The sequence below is a fragment of the Hyperolius riggenbachi genome, chromosome 10 (genome assembly GCF_040937935.1).
Source record: "Hyperolius riggenbachi isolate aHypRig1 chromosome 10, aHypRig1.pri, whole genome shotgun sequence".
Classification (NCBI taxonomy): Eukaryota; Metazoa; Chordata; class Amphibia; order Anura; family Hyperoliidae; genus Hyperolius; species Hyperolius riggenbachi.
This window is the reverse complement of record NC_090655.1, coordinates 14601909-14629337: the sequence shown is the minus strand read 5'-3', so window position 1 is coordinate 14629337 and position 27429 is coordinate 14601909. Positions and strand designations below refer to the sequence as shown.

General features: G+C 44.9%; 1 protein-coding gene across 1 annotated transcript in view; it reads right to left on the bottom strand.

The window, feature by feature from the left end:
* The window catches only part of DOCK1 (dedicator of cytokinesis 1), a 589023-nt gene that overhangs the window by 507433 nt on the left and 54161 nt on the right, over positions 1-27429 (bottom strand). Inside the window, exons 4-6 of the mRNA XM_068258876.1 lie at positions 23807-23862; positions 18179-18275; positions 8040-8188 (exon numbers count right to left, since the gene is read on the bottom strand). Coding sequence (XP_068114977.1) covers positions 8040-8188; positions 18179-18275; positions 23807-23862 — 302 coding nt within the window. The remainder of the gene's footprint in view (positions 1-8039; positions 8189-18178; positions 18276-23806; positions 23863-27429) is intronic.

Here is a 27429-nt window from a genome sequence, read left to right as displayed (position 1 = left end):
ACTAGGGGCGTTTATGGCATTTTTTAACGCGCTGGCGATTTTCAAAAATCGCCCTGAAAGCGCTTGTGCACTGATTCTCTATTAAAAAGTTCACATCTGAGCGATTTGTTTCCGATCCGCTCAGAGAAGCGATGCATGGGCAATTTTTGAGGCGATTTCGCCTTAATGGAAGGTATCGGAAAATGCAAAATGCTCACAAAATCGCTTTGTGCAGTGATTGCGTGAGCGTTTGTAATTATTCTTTTCCTGTTCAAAGAGTTCACTTCTTGACTGACGTCAGGAAGTGAAAAGACGCAATAGCTCTGCAAAAGCGCTTAGAAAAGCGGTTAACGAAAACGTCCAACACACAAAACCCAAAATACAAAAACGTGTCAAAAAACAGCCAATGCGAACGTGATCGGAGCGCAATGTGAACGAGGCCTCACTGTTCAGTATACAGGTTGAGACCGCTCGGTTTCTTTCTTGTTCCTTTCTAATCTAGAACTGCTATGAGTAGAAGGCCTAATCAAGGCTTCCACAAGTCTCACTTTCATCCATTAGGTTTATTTTTTAGAGGACGAGACAAAAATGTTTCTTGGTGACTCGAGTTCTCATTTGACAGAAGTTTCAGAGTAAAGCAAACTCTCGAGATGTTCCTTCCTGTTTGAACACGGAGCATCTGGGGGCCCGGCGAACGTAATGCAAATACATCGGCAGATGGCGAGACACAATAACAAACATGAAATTCATTAATTGGGGAGAAGGTGAGGCTTTAAATGTGTGTCCTCCGAACGGAATTAAGCTTCGGTTTCAATAATTATTTTCCTCCGTCTCTCTCGGAAAACTAAACACGGATTTCAGAGAACGCAGAGCGGCTGTATCTCGGCAACCCAAACATAAAATTAGATTTTCATGAGCCGTTCATTCTCTTACCGGCAAAAAAAGGCAAAATGCATACCTAAACGTCACCTAATCCCAGAGAGGTAACCTCCTGGCTCTAATAAACGGCAAATATTCATAAGCCACTACATGGCTCACTGCGGGTTCCGATAAGTGTATCTCATAAGAACATTCAGGTCGGGAAATAGAAAATTACAGGTGCAGATTTAAAGGGACTCAGAGCAGTGCAGAAACTATGGAAAGATGCACATCATTTTAAAGCTCTCTTTCTCCTCTTTCCAATGATATATAAAACCACCACCCTACGTCTTTTAGTTTTCGCTATTTTCGCGATTGAAATTGCAGCGGCCGCGATTTCGATCGCGAAAATAAAGAAAACTAAAAGGCATAGGGCAACGATTTAGGTGTCGTCAGAAAGAGGAGAAAGAGAGCTTTAAAATGATATCCATCTTTCCATAGTTATATTGTATTACACAGGACGACACTTTCCCCAGTGTCCGCAGCTCCATTTTGCTGAATGCAGCTGCTGACTTTGACAAAAAGTCGCCCTGTGTAATACAATATAACTATGGCTTGATGGATATCATTTTAAAGCTCTCTTTCTCCTCTTTCTGACGACACCTAAATCGTCGCCCTACGCCTTTTAGTTTTCTCTATTTTCGCGATCGAAATCGCAGCCGCGGCAATTTCAATCGCGAAAATAGTGAAAACTAAAAGGCGTAGGGTGGCGGTTTATATATCATTGGAAAGAGGAAAAAGAGAGCTTTAAAATGATGTGCATCTTTCCATAGTTTCTGCACTGCTCGGAGTCCCTTTAACCGGTTTCTTCGGTTTGATATTCAGAAATAACGAGAGTTAACCCAGCCGTAGACTCAACACTTTGGTCTGCAGAGGGTAAGTCGGCAAGAACCCACAGAAAGCCTAACATCTGTACACTGTACTTTACATTGTAGTACTGTAAGGCCCGGCTCACATTAGCGACGGTCCAGTCACGGATCGTAACGGAACAGATCGTAATGGAACAGATCATAATGGATGCGAACGGACTGTTCTGGCCAGCAAAATTCTCCTTTGGTGATGAGTGTCTGGGGGGAATTGGATGATGGAGACATGTGACACGGAGAAGTCCGATCACGTGTCTCCTGGCCTGCCCTAGAGCAGACGCTGTCGGCCATTAGATGATTGGCCTCTTTCTGGATAGAACGCCACTTGCGATAGGCCATGGAGAGTGCGGGGAATGTGTTGCGCCTCCCGATTGGTTAGTAATATCCAGCTCTATTGTGGACGCTGTAGGCTGGACTTCTATTGGACGCAATGATCTATGGAAAACTATCTGTTTTTTTCTGGGTTACATTACTCGGATAAACCTCGTTGGTGAGTGTCATATTGTTTTGTGTTCTATTTTGCAGTAAGGGGGGGGGTCACCTCTGTAGGGATGTTCTGGTAATGTATGTAAGTTTAGACAGCTATTTGTCATGAGGTTTATTGTGATTGGTGCATGTCACTATATGAATATGTATATATGTAAATGATCAGTTCTCTTTGTGGTCCACTTTGGATCTTTAGAAGTAGTTTGTGTGGTTGTATTTTTAATGTGGGTCTGTCATGATTTGAAAAAGGACTGAGGCAGCCCGAAATGCCTGTGCGTCATCTACTTTACAGATACCCACATATATTCTTTTAAAATGATGTAATATTTTAAAGAGCAATACTTAATAAAGAATTTTAGATGGTGCGAATCTGAAGAAATCAAATGGAGAAAGGGCAACGGCATGGTACACGACAGAGCAGCACAGAACAGGTTTATAGACATCTCTTCATTTGGGTGGGTGAGACTTTTTCCCCACCGGTTTGGAAGATTACATAAGTTATTTTATACCACACTAAACAAGATGTTTGCTATCAGAATTTAACATCTTCAATTTGCAATTAAAGCTTTGTGCACACTTGAGACTAGTGTCAAACTGCAGGGATTAAATCCCTTGGGCAACAGTTTGTAGCCGAGGCCTGTACAGACATGTCCCTCACCTACAGGCTAGCAACACGTTCTGAAAGGGTCGGGAGGGAGGCTGTGAGCTGCATGATGAAGGGTGCTCTCAAGCAAGAGGCTCCAGCACGTTGGATCTCTCACCGACATATCAGGGCCGTCATACACACAGATTCTCACTAGTGGAGGACTTTAAAGGGGTTCTCTTGCATCATTAAAAAAAAAAAAAAAAAAAAAAAAAAAAAAAAAAAAAGCTAAAACTGACACACCGCCCCCTGCAGCTGTAATGTCCCGCGCTGTCCTCCTTCGATGCTCTGTTCCCCGCCGTCGATAACCTGCTCCCGCGTGTTATCTGGAGCTTACTGCGCAGTACAATAAAACTTCACACTGCGCAGTAAGCTCCCGATGATGCGCGGGAGCGAGCATGCGTGGGGCCACGGGCGCAGTTCTATTCATCTGGTTAGACGAATAATTTGCAAGTTATCGGCGGCGGGGAACAGAGCATCGGAGGAGGACAGTGCGGGACATAACAGCTGCAGGGGGCGGATAGAAGCCCCAGGTAAGTATCAGTTTTAGCTTTTTTTTTATTATACCAGAGAACCCCTTTAAAGTATTACAAACCTGAAAAAGCAACTGCAGTAAAAATAAATTCATAAAATTGCTTATTTTTTTTTTACAATATTCATTTATAAATTATGTAGTCAGCATTACCCATTGAAAACGCTTTCCTCACCCTGAACAGCATTGTGAAATTTATCAAGAGTGGTGACATCTTTAGTCCTGCCAGGTGCAGCTCTGCGGAATGTTTGTTTCTGAGAATTCCAAAGGCAGTAAAAATATACCTGGTCTCTCGGAATGCTCTGGAAGGAGAATTCCGCATAGCTTAACAGCCTAGGCTAATGCTTCATACACACTTGAGATAAAAGTCTTTGGAAAAGGCAAGATCACAGACCAATTTTACCCCATTCCATGTAGTATGAGAGCAATACTCTACACAGTCTATTATATGCAGCTGCACTCCCCATCAGATAAAATCTTTGCAGGATGCTGCACACACAGATGCTGTACACATGCAACAGATCAGTATCTGCAAAAGATCTGTTCCTGCAAAATATCCATTCCTGCAAAATGCATTCATAGTCTATGAGATCTGCAAATCCTCATACACACTTGGTTTAACAGTCAATCATCTGCAGATCATCTGCAGATCAGATCCACCAGGATGGATTTTCAGATCTGCAGATGATTGCCAGATATGCAGATGAAGTCTGTTAAACAAGGTGTGTATGATGATCTGCAGATCTCATAGACTATGAATGCATTTTGCAGGAACGGATCTTTTGCAGGAACAGATCTTTTGCAGCTACAGATCTTTTGTGTCTGTACAGCATCTGTGTGTGCAGGCAGCATCTTGCAAAGATTTCTGTCTGATGTGGAGTGCAGCTCCATAGAATAGACTGTGTAGAGTATGGCTCTCATACTACATGGAAGGGGGTAAGATTTCTGTCTGATGGGGAGTTCAGCTCCATAGAATAGACTGTGTAGGTGTGTCTCTCATACTACATGGAAGGGGGTAAGATCTCTGTCTGATGGGGAGTGCAGCTCCATAGAATAGACTGTGTAGGTGTGGCTCTCATACTACATGAAAGGGTGGTAAGATCTCTGTCTGATGGGGAGTGCAGCTCCATAGAATAGACTGTGTAGGTGTGGCTCTCATACTACATGGAAGGGTGGTAAGATCTCTGTCTGATGGGGAGTTCAGCTCCATAGAATAGACTGTGTAGGTGTGTCTCTCATACTACATGGAAGGGGGTAAGATCTCTGTCTGATGGGGAGTGCAGCTCCATAGAATAGACTGTGTAGGTGTGGCTCTCATACTACATGGAAGGGTGGTAAGATCTCTGTCTGATGGGGAGTGCAGCTCCATAGAATAGACTGTGTAGGTGTGGCTCTCATACTACATGGAAGGGGGTAAGATTTCTGTCTGATGGGGAGTGCAGCTCCATAGAATAGACTGTGTAGGTGTGGCTCTCATACTACATGGAAGGGGGTAAGATTTCTGTCTGATGGGGAGTGCAGCTCCATAGAAAAGACTGTGTAGGTATGGCTCTCATACTACAGGGAAGGGGGTAAGATTTCTGTCTGATGGGGAGTGCAGCTCCATAGAATAGACTGTGTAGGTGTGGCTCTCATACTACATGGAAGGGGGTAAGATTTCTGTCTGATGGGGAGTGCAGCTCCATAGAATAGACTGTGTAGGTGTGGCTCTCATACTACATGGAAGGTGGTAAGATTTCTGTCTGATGGGGAGTGCAGCTCCATAGAATAGACTGTGTAGGTGTGGCTCTCATACTACATGGAAGGGTGGTAAGATCTCTGTCTGATGGGGAGTTCAGCTCCATAGAATAGACTGTGTAGGTGTGTCTCTCATACTACATGGAAGGGGGTAAGATCTCTGTCTGATGGGGAGTGCAGCTCCATAGAATAGACTGTGTAGGTGTGGCTCTCATACTACATGGAAGGGTGGTAAGATCTCTGTCTGATGGGGAGTTCAGCTCCATAGAATAGACTGTGTAGGTGTGTCTCTCATACTACATGGAAGGGGGTAAGATCTCTGTCTGATGGGGAGTGCAGCTCCATAGAATAGACTGTGTAGGTGTGGCTCTCATACTACATGGAAGGGTGGTAAGATCTCTGTCTGATGGGGAGTGCAGCTCCATAGAATAGACTGTGTAGGTGTGGCTCTCATACTACATGGAAGGGGGTAAGATTTCTGTCTGATGGGGAGTGCAGCTCCATAGAATAGACTGTGTAGGTGTGGCTCTCATACTACATGGAAGGGGGTAAGATTTCTGTCTGATGGGGAGTGCAGCTCCATAGAAAAGACTGTGTAGGTATGGCTCTCATACTACAGGGAAGGGGGTAAGATTTCTGTCTGATGGGGAGTGCAGCTCCATAGAATAGACTGTGTAGGTGTGGCTCTCATACTACATGGAAGGGGGTAAGATTTCTGTCTGATGGGGAGTGCAGCTCCATAGAATAGACTGTGTAGGTGTGGCTCTCATACTACATGGAAGGTGGTAAGATTTCTGTCTGATGGGGAGTGCAGCTCCATAGAATAGACTGTGTAGGTGTGGCTCTCATACTACATGGAAGGGTGGTAAGATCTCTGTCTGATGGGGAGTTCAGCTCCATAGAATAGACTATAGAGTATGGCTCTCATACTACATGGAATGGGGTAAAATTGGTCTGTGATCTTTCATTTTCCAAAGACTTTTATCTCAAGTGTGTATGAAGCATAAGCATCACTGGAGGGCGAGGCTACACACCAATATACAGCAATATATAGATATAGGAAGCGTTTCTGATAGTTTGTATCCTGAATAATTTACTGCATAAACTGTCACTAGAGGGCCTCTTACAGTTGGGTTTAAATGTCCGGGTAAAGATGTTAAAGTAAAGATGTATGCGGATGCTCAATGATTCCATAGGAAGTATCCCTGTTGACAAAGATGGCCTCTTTCAGTAATCTTCCAAACCAGTTTCCTTCTATGTCCAAAGTGTGCACCTAGCCTTTTTATTTCAGATATGATTATTATTTAGCACTTATGACATCTCCTGCAGCTCTGTACAGAGTATTTGGTCTGGTCACTTAAAGTGAACCAGAGATGAAGCACCCTCATGTATTTTACCATATATATCGGTGGGAACATTAGAGAAAACACCTACCCTGCTCTCGGTTTCATTTTTCACTGCTCAGCCTGCTTGTTATCAGCCCTGATAAAATCCGACTCAGCATTCAGTCTGGATTTGCTCAAGAATCATAACTGAGTCTGTCTTCTCTGATGTCTTTTGAAGCCCAAGCCTGTCCCTTCTGGCTCTGCTATAATGATTCCTGAGCAAAACCAGACTGAATGCTCAGTCGGGGATTTTATCAGGGCTGATAACAAGCAGGCTGAGCAGTGAAGGATGAAACAGAGAGCAGGGTAGGCGTTTTCTCTAATGTCCCCACTGATATATATGGTAAAATACATGAGGGTGCTTCGCCTCTGGTTCACTTTAACTTTCCCTCAGAGAGGCTCACAATCTAGTCCCTTCCATAGTCGTATGTATCGTGTAGAGTATGTATCGTGGTCTAGGGCCAATTTAGGGGGAAGCCAGTTAACTTATCTGTATGCTTTTGGAATGTGGGAGGAAAGCAGAGTGCCTGGAGGAAACCCATGCAGACACAGGGAGAATATACAAACTCAATGCAGATAGTGCCATGGCTGGGATACAAATCGTGGACCCACACTGCAAGGCGAGATCGCTAACCACTATGCCAGCGTGCTGCCCTAATTAGACCGCAAGGTCATGACCAGCAGAGTTAGGGCCTGTTTACACTACACGCACATTGGATGCAGAAAAACAGACTCCAATGAATGCCTATGTGAAAATCTGCATCAGAAAAATGGCGTTTAGTGGAAACAGGCCCATAGGCATTCATTGGAGTCAGTTTTTCTGCATCCAATCTGCATCCAATCTGCCTGTAGTGGAAACATGCCCTTAGGGCCCGTTCAGACTGCAAAATGCGGACCGCAACGCATGCGGACCGCAACGCGTACAAACGCACGCCATCCTCGTTTGTATGCGTTGCGTGGCTGATCCCATCACTGAAAAGTGAATGGGACAGCCGCGCGTTTTTGTAAAATCTGCGTGCAGCATGCGTTCCCGGACCGCACAGGTCCGGAACGCATGCAGTGTGAACATCAGACAGTGCACTCTATGCACTGTCTGATGTCGTGCGTGTCGGGCCACCCGCACGCGTTTCCAAAACGCGTCTGGAAACGCGTGTAGTGTGAACGGGCCCTTAGCCCTCTGCTGTTGAATAAATCTGGATAATCCATAAAACTATATTATTATTAATATGTATTTGTGCTAGGGTATGGATTAGCATATTCTGGCGCTATGAATCATCCGAATATCTTCCCTCCTTGGCTTTGCGCACATAGCTTACATGTTACATCAATCTCCTACAGAAGCTCCTGCGATGTAGATCCAGAGTCCAGGAAAAGCGTTCTGCTAACATTTCATTACAAAAACAGCTTCTTAGCAAAAAGAAGAATATAGTTGTATACAACATGACATGAAAGCCACGCACATACTGCGGAGAGGCTTATTAGAGTTCACAAACCTGTTCCCGTAATCAATGCGCGCTGTGATCTTTTTCTTCAGCTCTTTGAGTTCGTCTTGCGGCAGCGTCCCGGAAAGGATCTGTGATCTCCACTCCACCAGGTCACAGATCATGTTTCTGACGCAGTTAAACATGTCTCGATTATCTTGCTAAACAAAAAGAAAAAGCATTGATCCGATTTAATGCACAGCTAAGAAGAAAGGAGGTGACATATACAGCATTAATACTTTATTGTTTACACGCTGCAAATACTCCAGGGAAACTATAATGTGCATCTACACGGTATTCCGGAATAGGATCTGATTATACAGATGGTGTTGTGCTTTTTCAACACGTTTGTTTTATATAGTTATTATGTTAAATAAAACGAGGAAACATTAATTCCCTTGTTGCTTGTTTGTTGAGCTTAAAGAGACTCCGTAACAAAAATTGCATCCTGTTTTTTATCATCCTACAAGTTCCAAAAGCTATTCTAATGTGTTCTGGCTTACTGCAGCACTTTGTACTATCACAGTCTCTGTAATAAATCAACTTATCTCTCTCTTGTCAGACTTGTCAGCCTGTGTCTGGAAGGCTGCCAAGTTCTTCAGTGTTGTGGTTCTGCTATGCACTCCCCCCTCGGGGGAAAGAAACACACAAATGATCTCTTGAGATTCAAAAGGAAGGGTGTATACAGCCTGCTTGTGTATGGATGTATTTTCTATGTGTGGACATACTGTACATCAACCTACTTCCTGTTTTGGTGGCCATTTTGTTTGTTTATAAACAAACTTTTTAAAACTGTTTTTAACCACTTTTAATGCGGCGGGGAGCGGCGAAATTGTGACAGAGGGTAATAGGAGATGTCCCCTAACACACTGGTATGTTTACTTTTGTGCGATTTTAACAATACAGATTCTCTTTAAAGGGATACTGTAGGGGGGTCGGGAGAAAATGAGTTGAGCTTACCCAGGGCTTCTAATGGCCCCCCGCAGACATCCTGTGCCCGCGCAGCCACTCACCGATGCTCCGGCCCCGCCTCCAGTTCACTTCTGGAATTTCTGACTTTAAAGTCAGAAAACCACTGCGCCTGCACGCCCGTGTCCTCGCTCCTGCTGATGTCACCAGGAGTGTACTGCGCAGACACAGACCATACTGGGACTGCGTTGTGCACTCTTGATGACATCAGCGGGATCGAGGACATGGGCGCGCAGGCGCAGTGGTTTTCTGACTTTAAAGTCTGAAATTCCAGAAGTGAACCGGAGGCGGGGCCAGAGCATCGGTGAGCGGCTGCACGGGTACAGGATGTCTGCGGGGGACCATTAGAAGCCCCGGGTAAGTTCAGCTCATTTTCCACTGACCCCCCTACAGTGTCCCTTTAACACTAAAATATAAAACTCCAGGTTATTTTTCCAGTAAGAGCTCTTTCACATCTGAGCTGATTTTGTTCGTTTTGATGCAACGGCCATTGTGTGCGTTTTCCAAGGTAAAATTAAAGTCCATAGACTTTCATTTTACCTTTTACATCTAATGCTGGGTTTTTGTGTGTTGCGTTTCGACAATCCCTGGAGCTTTTACTCGTCTCTAGTGAACATACAATAAAATTGCTTATTGTTCATGATATTCATTTATAAATTAATTTACTCAAGGTTTGCACAATGTTAAAGAGGAACTCCAGTGCAACTAATATAATAAACAAAGTGCTTCATTTTTTAAATAATTATGTATAAATGATTTAGTCAGTGTTTGCCTACTGTAAAATCTTTAAAATCCCCGATTTACATTCTGACATTTATCACATGGTGACATTTTTACTGCTGGCAGGTGATGTAGCTGCTGCATGCTTTTTTTGGCAGTTGGAGACAGCTGTAAACAGCTATTTCCCAGAATGCAACAAGGATCACAGACAGGAAACTGCCAGGACCACGGTCCTCAGAGTTTCTTGTGGGAGGGGATTTACCACAATATCAGCCATACAGCGCCCCCTGATGATCCGCTTGTGAAAAAGAATAGATTTCTCATGTAAAAGGGGGTATCGGCTACTGATTGGGATGAAGTTCAATTCTTGGTCACGGTACCTCTTTAAAGAGACTCTGAAGCGAGAATAAATCTCGCTTCAGAGCTCATAGTTAGCAGGGGCATGTGTGCCCCTGCTAAACCGCCGCTATAGCGCCGCTAAACGGGGGTCCCTTCACCCCCAAACCCCCCACTGCAACACTTGGTCGCAGACTTGGTCGCTCCTGGAGGCAGGGCTAACGGCTGCAGCCCTGCCTCCAGTCGCGTCTGTCAGCGGCGCATCGCCGCCTCTCCCCCGCCCCTCTCAGTGAAGGAAGACAGAGGGGCGGGGGAGAGGCGGAGATACGTGCTGACAGACGCGCGTGAGGCAGGGCTGCGGCGGTTAGCCCTGCCCCAACCAGGAAGCGCTGCACCGAGGGGATTTGGGGGTGAAGGGACCCCCGTTTAGCGGCACGATAGCAGCGGTTTAGCAGGGGCACACATGCCCCTGCTATCTATGAGGTCTGAAGCGAGATTTATTCTCGCTTCAGACTCTCTTTAAGTCTTACAACTGTTGATGACATCTTTAGTTCTACTGCCAAGTGATCTGTACGGAATGTTCGTTACTGAGAGTTCTAAGCACGGAGGAAGATATTGCTTCTTTAGCAGTTGGAAAAAGCCATTATTTCCCACAATACAACGAGACAGCAAACTGTCAGGACCACGGTCATGTCATCACACTGTGGGAGGGGTTTCACCACAATAGCAGCCATATAGACACCCCTGATCGAAAGATTTCTCGTGGGAAAGGGGGCATCAGCTACTGATTGGAATGAGGTTCAATCCTGGGTTACAGTCAGGGATGAGCTTCGGATTTCATCCTCCTAATTAGTGCAGCTAAGCGGTTATAACTATGGTTATAATTTCTAATTAAAAAAAAAATAATACAATGCAAGAAGAATAAAAAATGCAAGAAAAATGTGCTCAGTTTAAAAAGTCTATCATTACCATAACTGCAGCCTTCTGAAATAGTCTATAGTTTTGTGCTTGGTTTAAACACTCAGGAAGTGATCTCACAGGAAGAACTTATGTGACCTTCGGAACTGTGGCAGCTGCTACCCGCTTTCAATGCTGTTGACCTAATGTGATCTCCTCCTATGAGGATGCTACATGAAAACTCCACCTCCCCTTTATAATAGGTAGAAGGCCTGGAATACACTAGAAAACGCAAAGCGCTATCGCTAGCGATTTGTGATAAGAGTTTTGCAAACAATTTTGGGAGCGATTTCCCTGCTCCTAAATGATTTATAAGAATGGAAACGCTCCCAAAGTGTTGCATGTCCTGCGATTGCAATTTACTTAAAAAATACCCGAGGTGACAAGTGACACGATGAGATAGACGTGTATTTACAGTGCCTAGCACACAAATAACTATGCTGTGTTCCTTTTTTTCTTTCTCTGCCTGAAAGAGTTAAATATCAGGTATGTAAGTGGCTGACTCAGTCCTGACTCAGACAGGAAGTGACTACAGTGTGACCCTCACTGATAAGAAATTCCAAATATAAAACACTTTCCTAGCAGAAAATGGCTTCTGAGAGCAGGAAAGAGATAAAAAAGGGTCAATAGTTCATAAATTTTAGCTCTGGCATACTTCAATGAATGAGTCATTGAGCAAAAACAATAAAACAGTAAAAACTTAAAAAGTAAATTTAAAATAAAATAAAACTGTGGAATATCTTAAAAAGTCATTTTTAGGAGGAGGATATATACACAATTGTTTATTTCATTCTTTAGACAAATGGGTCCTAAAAATTCCTATCACAGATAATCCTCCACAAGTCTGAGACTTCTCAATATGATCAATGGAAGACTAAGGAAGCAGGAGGAAATAAATTATATATAAAAGTACAAATTTTATTAATGACCAAAATACAAACACACATATATGTAAATCTATTTAAAATTGACCAGAACACACAGGTGGGCCACCATGTCTAGGCCAGATGGAAAAATGTAGGGGATCCCCTAAAAAAATATTGATAGTGCGCAATCCATCAAATATCTTAATGCAAAAAAGGGGGAAGCGACTCCTAGCAGGTAACATTGAAACAAAAGACCTTGGAGAGAAATATATCATTGGTTTTAAAGGCCAAGTGTCCAGGACCTAAATGGAAAAAGACATCCTAGTAGAAAAGCACAGGTGTATCAGATACTGGCTGTGTTGCTGCAATGTTTCATTGGTTTTAAGGGCCAAGTGTCCAGGACCTAAATGGAAAAAGACATCCTAGTAGAAAAGCACAGGTGTATCAGATACTGGCTGTGTTGCTGCAATGTTTCATTGGTTTTAAGGGCCAAGTGTCCAGGACCTAAATGGAAAAAGGCATCCTAGTAGAAAAAGCACAGGTGTATCAGATTCCGGCTGTGTTGCTATAATATTTCCAGTGATTTGCAGGATCAAAAGGCTGAATAACGGCTGATAGAGAGATTCAATCCATCACAATAGGTGGTCTTACTGCATATGTTATCACAAAATAATTGATGTGCAGGTCCACAGGTCAGGCAAGCTGTCTCATTTATGAGCTATAACAATGGCCAGGTGCACAGAGGTAGATTGATAGGCACACACTGTATGTGGCAAGCACTTCGGGCTAGTAAACAAAAAATTTTATATTCACAGCAAGCCTGACACATCCGCAAGCCCCAGGAGCAACAAGCAATTCACCAGAGTTAGTGCCCCAATCAGAAGCACATTCTGAGACAGATTCACAGGCAAGTGTTTAAACCACAGACAAATGCAGGTACAGATGGTGTGATATTAAAGTTGATATAGTTCATTCATGGAACAGTCCGCCAGGGTCATCCCTTCAGCAGCATCAACTTGATATAGACAAACTCAAAGTTCCAGCAAACAACAGCATATAGCAGCATATAGGTGCATCCTAGGAAGCTGTTTCAATGATCATATGGTAAACAGTGGTTACTCCATAGGAGGCTGTTTTCAAGTCACCAGTAGAAATGCATATCATTGAGGTATACTCATCTGAGTAGCTGGTCACTGCAAAGTACATCCACAGGAGCCCATGTGCTGCCACCACAAGTGTGTCTGGTCACAAAGAGAGCCTTAGAGGCCAACCGGTTTCACTGGTGAGATTACCAGCATCATCAGGGCAGGCTCAGAAGTTTTGCTGCCTGTGGGAGAGAGGAGCCGGCCTAAAATGGCACTGGGCGGCCAGAGGATGCTACCACGCCCCCCCATGACCACTCCCACCCCACCATCACAGGAAGCAGGTGGTGAGTGAGAGGTGGAGGCAGAGGCGTGATGCATCCAATTCTCCGCATGTACGCACGGCGTTCCCCCCGCGTCCGCATGCGGTGATGCGGATCAAAGGAGGGAACGCATATATGCGTACAAGTGCACGCACAGCGTTTCCTTCGCGTCCGCAACCGCCAAGCGGATCAGGTAGGAGGGAACGCGTATATGCGTACGACTGTACGCGACCCACAGAGACCCCCAACAGGGCCGCTATGGAAATGCGGCCGACGCAAAAGGGCTCCGGGATCGCTGAGGGGCACGGACTATTAAGACCCCCTGATCGATGGTAAGGAGAAAGGGTGGCCCGGCTGTCCCGCAGGCGGGGCCCCGGGTCCCCTGGGCCGCCCAGTCGCCATCACCACCGGAGCGCCACCATAGCCGCGGCCAAGTGTGCCCAGGGGCAACAGGAAACGGGGCAGGGGGGGGGGGAGGGCCACGGGGGGAGGAGGACAGGGAAGGCCCACAGGCAGGCCACGGGCCAGCAGGCATTAGCCCAATATATGGTCCATGTCAAGCCAAAGACTGGGCCGACCCCGAGCACCCCCCCAGGGCACATGGATCCCCCACCAACCCCACCCCACATCCAGGACCACCAGCAAGTGCGGCGCGCCGGGGGGGCCATAGCTACCACCTCCCACAGGATCAGCAAAGTCATCGAAAAAAGTTACATATTGAAAAAAACATAATAAAATAATGCAAAAATATTTCCATTAATAATAAATCCCCAATAACTATACATAATTAAGTAATCATAAGCAAAAAAATAGAATACGAAAGTAAAATGAAATAATAATAAATAAACTGTTGTCCTGCCGATAGGGGACCAAACGAGAGGAGACCAAGGACAAAGTGGAGCAACGGGGGGCCACGCCAACCCACCAACCACCATCAAGGAAGTGTCAGAGATCAAATCTAAATTAGATGGCATAAAAGGTTTTAAATCAAAGAAATATATAAGGGTCGGGAAAAGACCCGGTTCGGGCGCAAAAAGGCCGCCAGCTTAAGCACAGCAAAAGGAAAATATGAAGATTCATCCTTAGAAATTGAACAAAAATAATGAAAAATAGAGAAAATATGGCCATGAGCCAGAGCACTGCTGTCACAGAAATGGGGCGAAATCAATACCTTCATTAAGGCCCGGTGTCCGAAAGGCCTTAAGTTTGTAAATCCAGAAGACCTCACATTGGAGGAGTCTCCCGTCCCAGTCCCCTCCCCGTGGGTCCCGGTGTACCCTATCCAAGCCAAAGAATCGAATTTTCCTGGGGTTACCCCCCTGGCAAATTGCGAAGTGTCGGGCTACAGGTGTCTGGTGTCCCTCCTGGATACCATAAGTGTGTTCATAAATACATCTGTTAAGGGATCTGCCAGTCTTGCCCACATAAAAGGCCCCACAGGGGCAGAGGAGGAGATAAATTATCCCCTCCGTCTCACAGTTAACATAATGTCTGGTAGTTAATACAACGTCTCTCATCACAAGGGGGCACTGTTTACCGACATAGATGTACCTGCATTGATTACAGGAATGACATGGGTAAGTGCCCAGAACTGTGCAATTACATAATTTGGTTTTGCCTCTACCTGAGTAGTGGCTACGTGTCAAGGTATCACCTATGGTGGTGGCCCGCCTGTAGGTAACAGAGGGCTCCCTCGGAACAAAGGGGGCAACACGCTGGTCGCCCGTGAGCACATGCCAATGTTTCTGAAGTAGGGCGCGGACCTGAAAGTGATGATCATTGTATTTGGTAATGAAGGAAAGACCCCTATCTAGTTCATTTCGAGACTTTTGTCCCGATGATTGATTGTATAGGAGAGTAGATCTAGGGGTATCGCAAGCTTGATGATAGGCTTTCTTTAGGTATTTTTTGGGATAACCGCGAGCCCTAAATCGTTGCTGTAAATCATTAGCTTGGGCATGGAAGTTCCTGTCATCAGAGCAGTTCCGTCGGGCTCTCAAATATTGCCCGACAGGAATACTGCGTATCTGGTGTGTGGGATGAAAACTTCTTGCATGAAGCAAGGAGTTAGCTGCTGTGGGTTTTCTATAAAGATCCGTCTGTAATACTCCCTGGTCGTTCACAGAAATCATAATGTCCAAAAACGGGATACTGTGAGTATCCATAGTCATGGTAAATTTGAGGTTGAAAACATTATTATTTAGCAAATTGACCAGATCAAACATCTGTTGTTGTGTTCCTGTCCAGATTAAAAATATATCATCGATATAACGATGCCAGGTAAGTACATGCCCCAAAAGATCACTCAGGTTCGCATCTGAAAAAATACATCGTTCCCATTCCCCCAGGTACAGGCATGCATAGGACGGGGCACAGCTGGTCCCCATCGCTGTGCCCTGCACCTGGAGGAAATGGGAGGAGTCAAACAAAAAATAATTGTTCTTGAGAATAAACTGCAATAGCTTTAATAAAAACATATTATGAGGAATGGCATCAATGGGAATGGTCGTCAAAACCGATCTGATCATCTCAAGTCCCTCAGTGTGAGGGATACTGGAATAGAGGGCCTCGACGTCAAGGGTGACAAGCCAGGCACCAGTAGGGATGCTAATATCATCTAAAATGGTAAGTAGATGAGTCGTATCACGTACGTAAGAAGGTAATGCCCTCACATGGGGCTGTAAATGTGCATCCACATATCGACTTGCATTTTCAGTCAAAGAGGCACACCCCGATATAATGGGGCGTCCAGGGGGGTCTGTAGTGGACTTATGTGTCTTTGGGAGGGCATAAAAAGTTGGAATTCTAGGATTGGGATTCCACAAGAAACGATAAATCCTTTTGGAAATAATGCCTATCGACAAGGCATCTCCCAATATATCCTGAAAGTTTTGATGGCTGGCTTGCATCCTCGACGCCGAGACCCTCTCATACCACTCAGTATTGTTCAAAATGTTGTAACACATCCGTTCATATTGGCATGTACTGGAAATATTATAGCAACACAGCCGGAATCTGATACACCTGTGCTTTTTCTACTAGGATGGCTTTTTCCATTTAGGTCCTGGACACTTGGCCTTTAAAACCAATGAAACATTGCAGCAACACAGCCAGTATCTGATACACCTGTGCTTTTCTACTAGGATGTCTTTTTCCATTTAGGTCCTGGACACTTGGCCTTTAAAACCAATGATATATTTCTCTCCAAGGTCTTTTGTTTCAATGTTACCTGCTAGGAGTCGCTTCCCCCTTTTTTGCATTAAGATATTTGATGGATTGCGCACTATCAATATTTTCTTAGGGGATCCCCTACATTTTTCCATCTGGCCTAGACATGGTGGCCCACCTGTGTGTTCTGGTCAATTTTAAATAGATTTACATATATGTGTGTTTGTATTTTGGTCATTAATAACATTTGTACTTTTATATATAATTTATTTCCTCCTGCTTCCTTAGTCTTACATTGTTTATTTCATTTGTTTATATTCACCTCAGTCGTCCTTTAATAGCAATTGCTCTAGTGGAATCTGTCCTATCCATTTACATTGGCAGAGCGTTTAGGGAAATCGCTAGCGATTTAAAGTGGTCCCTAAACACAAAAAGCAATGAGGCTACAAAGAAGCAGTGAGAGGCCAATGGGGAGGCTGTCTTAATATGGCTTTTGTTTTTTTTTAAAATAAAATGTGAATTACAATAATATTTATGTGGCTCCAGGGAACCCAAGGTGAATTGTCCAGTATTCTTTAAGCCACCTCTTCTGTATACAATACATACAATGCTATGTATGTAACTAGGGGAGGACTGACAACTCATGGGGCCCCTGGGCAATAGAAGATTATGGGGGCCAGAACACCCGCAAGCCACACCCGCTTTCGCAACGGAGGCATAGGTGCTTCCAATATAGGTAGCCAGTACAGTTGCCCCCAGTATAGGTTAGCTAGGTAGGTGCCCCCAACTGACCATCTACTCCTCGGTCCATGCCAGTGTGCCCTAATGGTCAGTCCGCCCCTGTATGTAACTTTAGCGTCATGCTGGGAGGCACAATGCCCCAATGCTAGTTTATCAAAGCAGGGATAGAAGAAATATTATTTGCATTAATTTTGCATTGGGGCAGGGTGTCAGCTTTAATTACTTACCTGATCCAACACAATTGGTTCCCAGGTGACGCTCCACCCCCCCTACTAGGGAATGAAATGGTCTGCCGAAGCTCTTCAGAAACCTTCAGAAAGTCTGTCCCCCAGCTTGGCATCCACCAATTAAGCCGTTGCTGCAAAGCTAAGGACAGGTCGCGGCATCGAAGATGGGGGTGGCCAGAGCCTTGGCAGAAATAGATTTTTTTAAAAATGCCACCGCAGCAATTCTGAGGGGATGAATTATGGTGGATCAAGTAAGTATTTAACCCTTAGACGAGTTATAGTTGGAATTTCTCATCAGTGGGGGTCACACTGTAGTCACTTCCTGTCAGGACTGAGTCAGCCACTTACATACCTGATATTTAACTCTGAGGCAGAGAAAGAAAAAAAGAGAACACAGCCTAGTTATTTGTGTGCTAGGCACTATACATACACATGTCTATCTCATCATGTCACTTTGTGTATTTAGAGTTAAAGGATACTCGAACACAGCTCAGTGCAGCTGATTTCTACAGAATTTCTATGTGGAATGAACGCTTTTCAGTCTGTACATAGCAAGAGCTCAGATCCACTTTAATCCCCATTTTTCATTATTGTGCTTCTTACATAAAACAACAACAAAAAAAAAAATAGTCCGTTGTTGATAGCAAGCAATCAAGTTCTGCCGTTTAGGAGTCCTATGCAGTGTGAGATAATGAATGTGAGCCTCTGATTGCCAGCTATGGGAAAGGTACGGAGGTGGGGGAGGTGTTGTAGTGAACTTACAATGTAGAGCTGTCGCCATATGATGGACCACTCGCGGAGAGTTGTAGTGACTTCTTGCACCAGTGGAATCTCGGAAGGCACAACGGTTTCATGTTGCCTAGAAGGTGCAACAGAGAATCAAATGTCATTATGTGTCTTATACAAAAACCTCAGCTTGCTTACATGCTCAGAATTTTCAACCCCAAAGAGGTCTCCCATATGTCAAACTCTGCATAAGACTGGCGATTGGGTTCAATAAAGGTCCAGGAATATCCAACCACTAGAGGACTTAAATGACAACAGCCAGTAGAGACTTCCCCAACCATCCCAAAAACTTCAAGCTCTGATTATAGGCAAAATATATCTAACAAGTCAGGGCAAATGTTAAGAAACGTTTCCTAACATGCACTCGACTGATTCACTGAGGAAAAGAGAATTAGCCAACCAAAGCGAGTGGCCGATTATATATTAGTTAACGGTAACTAATATATAAACTGTCTTGTCTGCATCAGCAGATACATAAGAGGAAGGGAAGCCTTGACACACTACTGGGTCACCTTAAAGCACACCGGAGAGGACCGGGAGCCACCGGAGTTGCGGTGAGGGCACAGGACGGCTGCCAGGGGCTAGAGAAAGCCCCAGGTAAGTAGATTTTTGCTTTTTAATCACCTAGGACCTTCCCTTTAACCACCCTGGCGTTCTGATAAGATCGCCAGGGAGGCTGCGGGAGGGTTTTTTTTAAATTAAAAAAAAACTATTTCATGCAGCCAACTGAAAGTTGGCTGCATGAAAGCCCACTAGAGGGCGCTCCGGAGGCGTTCTTCCGATCGCCTCCGGCGCCCAGAATAAACAAGGAAGGCCGCAATGAGCGGCCTTCCTTGTTTTGCTTACACCGTCGCCATAGCGACGAGCGGAGTGACGTCATGGACGTCAGCCGACGTCCTGACGTCAGCCGCCTCCGATCCAGCCCTTAGCGCTGGCCGGAACTTTTTGTTCCGGCTACGCTGGGCTCAGGCGGCTGGGGGGACCCTCTTTCGCCGCTGCTCGCGGCGGATCGCCGCAGAGCGGCGGCGATCGGGCAGCACACGCGGCTGGCAAAGTGCCGGCTGCGTGTGCTGCTCTTTATTTGGTGCAAATCGGCCCAGCAGGGCCTGAGCGGCAGCCTCCGGCGGTGATGGACGAGCTGAGCTCGTCTATACCGCCAGGATGGTTAAAGAGACACTGAAGCGAAAAAAAAATTATGATATTATGATTTGTATGTGTAGCACAGCTAAGAAATAAAACAGTAAGATCAGATACATCACTGTAATTGTTTCCAGTTCAGGAAGAGTCAAGAAACTCCAGTTATCTCTATGCAAAAAAGCCATTAATCTCTACAACTTTCAAAGTCGTGGAGAGGGCTGTCTTCTGACTTTTATTATCTCAACTGTAAGTAAACAGTTTTCTTTTTAACTGCCAGAGGAGAGGTCATTAGTTCACAGACTGCTCTGAAAGAATCATTTTGAATGCAGAGTGTTGTGTAATCTGCACATATTAGAGAATGATGCAATGTTAGAAAAAACACTATATACCTGAAAATAAAAGTATGAGAATATTTTATTTGCTGCTAATCTTCTAGAAATTATTCATAGTACACAACCAATTCACTATATCATATATTTTTTTTCGCTTCAGTGTCTCTTTAAGCGTCTCACAGTCCTGGATGTCTCTGCGGATGACAAGGGCGATCTGCCACGTCTGGCCACCTTAAGTACAGACTTTATTATCCCAGCATTTACCTCTCTGCCTTCGCTGCATTTACCGCCCTGATTATTTCTTTGCCATATCTCACTATTTGACAACATGACATTTACTTATTTAACACAAACCTTATTAAGGCTTGCTGCAAGCTAGCGCCCACCCTTCCCGCGAGCTGTATTTATGACTAGGCAGTCATTCCATCAAAATAAATCAACTCTGCTATTTTAGTTCCTGTTTCTCGGCTTTATACATCCATTCTGTAATCAGGCGGGAGAGGTTATTCTACAGTAATCAGATGATTAGTATAGCGATGTTCGCTATGCATCATCTACAGCATAAGAGAGGAAGAGACAGAAAATGCTTTATTATAGTATATTCAGCTGGGCAAGGCAATGGTGTGCCTATGAATCGGCCGCCGGGAGATTTGGGTGCAGGGTAAAGCCGATAAACACTCACCCTGCTCCTGCACAAGTCCTGGCGGCGGTAATTACTATTCCTCCTCCAGGCTGCCATGGAAAATGGGGGAAAGATGTAACTTGGCTTCCAGTTATTCCTGGCGGACAAATTACACTGTTTTTGTAGTGATTTGTGCTTTGTCTTACAGCGGATCCGAGATGAAAAACTAACTATAACAAGTAACTTGTCAATATATCTTATCTAAAGTTTAGATGGTTTACACAGCAAATCTATCTGCAAACAGCTTTAATAGAAAATGATTATTTCTTCCTGTGATACAATGACAGCAGCCATGTTGTTTGTAAACATTACACATGGGCAAGCTTATCTGTATCTTGATCACTAAGCCTGTGAAAAAAAAAACTACCCCCCCCCCCCCCCTCCTCCCCTCTGCCTCTGAAATAAATGGCTAGTAACACCTCCTCCTCCTCCTCAGACTGAGCTCCCATGAGCCCTTGCTACTGCCAAGGCTCTCTGAAAACCTGTGGGCGTGGTTTATTTAGTTTATAGGGAATTAGAGTATTAAAACAAAAACAAAAAAGTATTTGGCTTGAGGAGTGCCCTATAAACAATAGGAAAGGAACACAATTATGCAATGTGTAAAAGTTCATCTCAGATCCACTTTAATCACTCACTGAGCGCTGCTAAAGTCGTAATTCCTATTACTGCCTATGGTGGTGCCACTGGCCTCCAAATCTCCTGCGCTGTTTTCACAGCGTTTGAGGCAATGGCAGCAAGCACATGGCACCAACAAGGATAGAGGTCCAGTGGTTTGCATTCCTGCCTTGCAGATTCTGGGGTCCCAAGTTCAATGCCCACCAAGATGACTTACTTCAATACCTGATAAGGATTGATTCTGTTGGGAGGGGAAGGAAACCTGAGCGGTGCAGGAAAACATGGATAGGCGATCCATGTCCTCCTGCACCGCTCAGCTTTCCTTCCCCTCCCAACAGAATCAATCCTGATCAGCGCCATAAAGTAAACGCCAACTCTCTAGGAAGAGATGGTCTCTGGGATATCACTTCCTCAAATTGCAGGAAGTGCCTTTTGAATGGCTTGATTCCAAGCTACATGTAAGCCTGATTTATTAACGTCACATTGACCACCTCTGGTCCTCGGTTTGCTTCTTTATCTCTCAGAGTGATGTCTTATCATGTAACAGGGATACAGAGGCGCCAGAAGAATAAAATGTCTAAAAAGTTGAAAATGTGTGGAGGCAGTGGTGGACTTACCTCCTCCAAACAGACAAGATACGCCAACAAAGTTTTGTAGAACAAATTTATTTACATACTCCAGGGGAAAATGTAACGAGTTTCGCAGGTATGACTCCGCTTCATCAGCCAATAGGCGCTTGGCCCAGCTACAGACCTGCACTGTACCTACTTCTACCTATTGCCCGATGAAGCGGGGTCATACCTGCGAAACGCCTTGCATTTTCCCCTGGAGTATGTACATAAATTTGTTCTGCTAAACTTTGTTGGCGTATCTTGTGTCTGCTTGGATGAGGTAAGTCCACCACTGCCTCCACAAATGTTAAACTTTTCAGACATTTTTATTCTTCTGTCGCCTCTGTATCCCGGTTTCATCGTTCTAAGTCCACCCTTGGTGGAGGGGCGTCATCCCCTTTTCTCCTGATCTACAGAGAGTGACTTCTCAATCCTGAGTGGGGTCAGGTCTAATCTCCCCACCTGCTGTTACAGTGGTTGCCTTTGAGGTACCCCTGCTTTGTGAGTATATTTGTATTTACTCTACCAACTTCATCCCATATTACCAGTACATACTACACTAGATTTGGCTCTTGGTGTCCCTATCTTTGTCTTATCATATTTCTTATGAAATAAACCCAGGAACCGACCTATGCCTAGCCCCTCCAACCACCCTACCCCCCTCCCCCAACATCTAGCCCTAACTCTTCCTACGCCTAACCCTAAGGCTGTGTTGCCACTTGAGCTGAGAACGGAGGTTTTAGTCTGTTTTCCCGCTTATTGCGAAACTGACAGTGAATGGCTCCTATTTTATATATAGGAGCAGTTCACACTTGTCAGTCTGCAAAAGATCCATGAGATCTGTTGCGGTATGCGGGCCGCACTTGCAGTCTGCGATAATCCTGATTAGGTTGAAACATTCCCCCATATCGTCTATGGGGGTAACGCATCTACCCCACGCTCCAGCCGGACCACAGTGGACCATCAGAGCGGACAATAATACTGTCCATTCCCGCTGGCCACTACACTGCAATGTTCTATCCAGAAATTTTTTCGAACCGGGTGGCCTGATGGGGTGAGGTGAGAGAATGCAGGGCCATCGCTTTTCTTCTCAACTCTGCTTACAGCATAGGAAAAGGTGAGCCGATGACAGCCGGAAGCTCACCAAAACTAGCCGGGTGGAGCACCCAGCTAAAAGAGCCTGGCGAGAACACTGCACTGTCCACTCCCGCTAGCCACACGTGATCCAGCTGCAGATGGGAACCAAACTTAAAGGTAGCCATACACTGGTCGATTTGCCATCAGATTCGACCAACAGATAGATCCCTCTCTGATAGAATCTGATCAGAGAGGGATCGTATGGCCGCCTTTCTGCAAACAGATTGTGAATCGATTTCAGCCTGAAACCAAATCACCATCTGTGGTGGTGATGCTGCCGCTCCCCCCAACCACCCCCCCCCATACATTACCTGCTCCGCCGGCGCGACTACCCCCTGGCCTCCGCTGTCTTCTTCTCTGCTCTGGTCTCCGGAACCAGCAGGCTTCACTTCTTCCTGTCTGGGGGAAGTTTAAACAGTAGAGCGCCCTCTACTGTTTAAAATTCCTGCCGGGACAGGAAGAAGTGAAGCCTGCCGGACCTGGAGACCAGCGCGGAGAAGACCAGCGGAGACCTGGGGAGTCGCGCCGGCGGAGCAGGTAATGTATTGCAGCTGTATTGCGTCGGTCGTCAGGCACTCGAACGCCGCTAGCAACACGCTCCCTACCCGCGGGCGATCGACGGTAATTTCCCGCACGGAGCAATCGACGGGACCGATCTATTTCGGGACGAAATAGAACGAAATTTAGCGTTAACGTAAACGATTTGACAGCAGATTTGATCCCAGTGATCGAATCTGCGGTCGATCGGCGGGGAATCGGCCTAGTGTATGGCCAGCTTAACTCCCTATTCCTGTGCCAAAACCTGATGGTTTAGCCAGTAAGTTTCAAAAGTTCAAACAAGAGTCCTGTTTCCCAGATGTGTAATAAAGAGAAGATGGAAAACAAATAAGAGAGAATCGGTTATCAGTAGAAACAAACAAGACTTCTGTTCACAAATATTTACTGATAAAAATCCCCAAAGAGCCATAAGTACATGTGAAGAGAAATAAACAGACCTATAGACAGACTAGCTCACAAGTCACAGTAAATAGCAGATAAATACCGACTACAATCACATTCTCAAGCATTATTCACATGAAAGAGTATTTACCCTTTTCCTTCAATAGCGGCCTCTTTAAGATGGATATAGCTGGAAGGAAATATCCCCTAAAAGGAAAAAAAACCAAGTGAGTCAATGAATCCAGCACACAAAGTTCCCTAAGTAATACAACACGGCAAGATTAAGAAGCAGAAACAAACAAGAAGAATAAAACTTTATAGAATAACTGCAAAGTCTCCCACATCCCAAAAAATACAGATAAGTTAAAGAGAACCCGAGGTGGGTTTGAAGAATATTACTTGCATACAGAGGTTGGATCTGCCTATACAGCCCAGCCTTTGTTGCTATCCCAAACCCCCCTAAGGTCCCCCTGCACTCTGCAATCCCTTATAAATCACAGCCACGCTGCTGACAAACAGCTTGTCAGAGCTGGCTGTGTTTATCTCTATAGTGTCAGTCTGCTGCTCTCCCCGCCTCCTGCAGAACTCCAGTCCCCGCCTGCATCCCTTCCCTCACTGCTGATTGGAGGGAAGGGACGGGGGCAGGGACCAGAGCTATGCAGGAAGCGGGGGAGCAGCTGAGACTGACACTACAGATCACCTGCTCCCTTCCGCACAACTTTCCTCACTGTGCTGCGTTGTGGCCCGTCCCAAAGTCACAGCGTTCTGGTGGCACTCGGCTGCCAGCTCGTCTCTCCGGCAGGTTTCAGTACTGGCTGCTGGTTCGGTCCAGTGTCCCGTGCAGCCCAGCGGTGTCTCGTCTGTGCCGTGCAGGCCGCCAATTGTGGTGGGAGATTTGTGAGTGCTTGCTAATGCCAGGGGGCAGGGGTGTGCAGTGACCCCACTGGGCGTATGATGATGCAGAGGCGTCCAATGACTGCCTGAGAGAATTGCTCTCCCCACAGGAAAGCTATGCAGAACGAAACAGCTGATCTGTAGCGAATCAGCTGCTCTAGAAACAGTGCACACTTTTCCAGCCTGTCTAACTGCCGAGCTGTTCTGCTAGATGGGATAATACACAAAGACCGATAGTGATGCAATCTCCTCAATCTAAATAAAGAAACTAAGAGGTAGACTGGAGACACGGCTTCTAATACCAGCGGACAAGGCTATGACTAATGTTAGAATTCCATTCCTGACTAGCAGTGGCCGCCAGAAGCTCTGTTTCCTGTCTAGGCAGGAAATTACATCACTGAGGTTTACAAATGCCAGTGTGGATCAGAGGAGAACTAGGCCCCAGATCTCTGTATTAGGACAGCCTAGCCAGCGGATTCAAGCTAGTTTATTAGCTTATATTGGAGGCAAACCGATAAATTTAATTTTATGCATGAAGTATAACTATCCTTTAAAGGGTGTGTATTCCTATATTAATAGGCTGCGTTGCATTTTCATTTCCCCAGAGCTAGAGAAGCTGGACAAATTACAAGCTGTTTAAACTGCGCCTGCTTTTACACCGATGACTAACGCGACAGCTGAATCCATTGCAAGTCAAAGGCTAACTGATAAGGAGCTGGTGGTAAAATGGATATAACATTTATTTTTCTTAAAAATAACAACAGATGCAAGTGTGAACGGACTGTAATCAGTATTTGTGTTAAAATGAGCTGCCTGTGACAAGAATGCTGTCAGTTTTCCCTGCATGATCTGGCCGCGCACATCACAACGAGAAAACGAAAGGCTGTAACAAGCAGCGATATAGTGACAAAGAAGGGCTTGTTAATGAACTGGCATCAGTAAGAGGATTTTCAAGTTCCAAGTACTTCCAGTTACAGTGGTGGAGTCTACAAATTGTACATTAAAGTGCCTCCAATTCCTTCATTGCCCTAATAGAGGCTTGTGTTTTGTTTGTTTGTTTTTTAAGTTGGACAAAACTCCATATTAACTAATAATACATTTAAAAAAAAAAAAATGATCCAAAAATCTCTTATTTAGCTTACCTATCCGGTTAGTTTTCTCTGTCAGATTTAGCAGAAATGTGATATGAATAAAAAAAGATTTTTTTTTTTTTTTATCCATCATTCCATCTTTACCGTTAATCTGTGATGACAAAAGCGATATCACCTCTGCCTTTTTCTTTTCTCCAAACCGAGCTCAGAGTTAGTTTTTTCTCCCTATTGCCACAGCTTAGGCTGGTTTCACAGTGGGAAGTTAAAGTCCCACATTACAGCAGCCAGTAACGCAGCCTAACTCACACCACTGTAAAATCAATGTGCTGTTCACAGTGCCCACGTTGCGTTACATAGTAACGCAGCACGTTTAAACAAAGTGCTGCATGCTGTACATTATACTGGGCTAAGCCACGTTAGACTGTTTGCACATGCTCAGTAATGTTGGAGGAGGAGGTCTCCCCTCCTCCTCCGCGGCCAGCCACATGGCTAATTAATTTTCACTGCACTGTGGTGACTCCTGGTGGGACTGTAGTGTTGTCCGGATCATGAACGAATCATTCATTTGATCCGGATCTTTTTTGTGAGTCGAATCATCCGGATCATCACAATGAAAGATTCGGTTCAAAGTGGATGACTGTCTGGAAGAAACAGGAACATACAGAATGTACAGTGCAAGGAAAGTCCTGTCCTGCTAGTCATTTCACCCAGTCTGCTTCCCTAGTAAAACGATTCAAATGATTTGGTTCAAAGATCCAGGTCTTTTCAATGATCCGATTCAAATGATCCGAATCCTTAAAAAGATCCGGACTTCCTTTCACTAACCTGGAGCGGCTGCTTTGACAGCCGCATAACGCAGCTCAATCTGACGTCCAACTTCAAAACCACCATGCGTTGCGTTAGGGGCACGTTATGCGACCATAACGTCCCCTAAACTCAACATCTTGGTGGGAACGTAGCCTTACTGTCCTCTTTAAAAGGGGAGGATTCAATTACCTTCTGGTCATAGTGTGCTTATCATATCCGAAATAGGATGTTTTATGTTATTTGCATGTCGAGATAAGCTTGCTACTGTAGCTTAAAAAACACGCACAGTTCCTGTAGTTAGGCAAGGACACCCAGACCAGGTAAAAAAGGGGGGACATAAAAACACAATCACTACACATACACCATTACTGCATTGCTAATTTTCAACTGCCTTATTGGCTTTCCAAAACTGCCTTCCTGTGTGTCAGATGGAGCAAGAATATTACCCTGACAGCACAGCTTCCGTATCTCATTGGTTCCTGACCTCGTGATTACTGTGGGCCAATCACAGTAAACCTAGGATTAAACATGGAAAGGACGACTCCTGTCCTTTCAGAGCCATCCAGTCCTAAAGTGGTTAATGAAGCCTTTAAATGCTAGGTACACATGATACAATTTTCTGGCAGATTTACCTGCCATATCGACTATTTCCAATATGTGTGATCTGATTTCCAATCGATTTTCCAAACGATTTTCCATAGAACTGAAAGTGAAATCGATTGGAACTCAGATCAGACATGTTGGTAAATCTGCCTATAGGTGGCCACACACCATACAATTTTTTAAATATCTGTTCAATTTAAGAATTGCAATCAATTTTTCTGACTGATTGGTCAGATTTTTGAAATGTTACAATGTACCACACACCTATGTACAATTTTTCCCCAATTATGATAAAACGGATTGGAAACGGAGAAAATTGCTAGGGTGTGTATATTAATAAATTGACAATCTAACACACCATACAATCTTTAAAAAAATT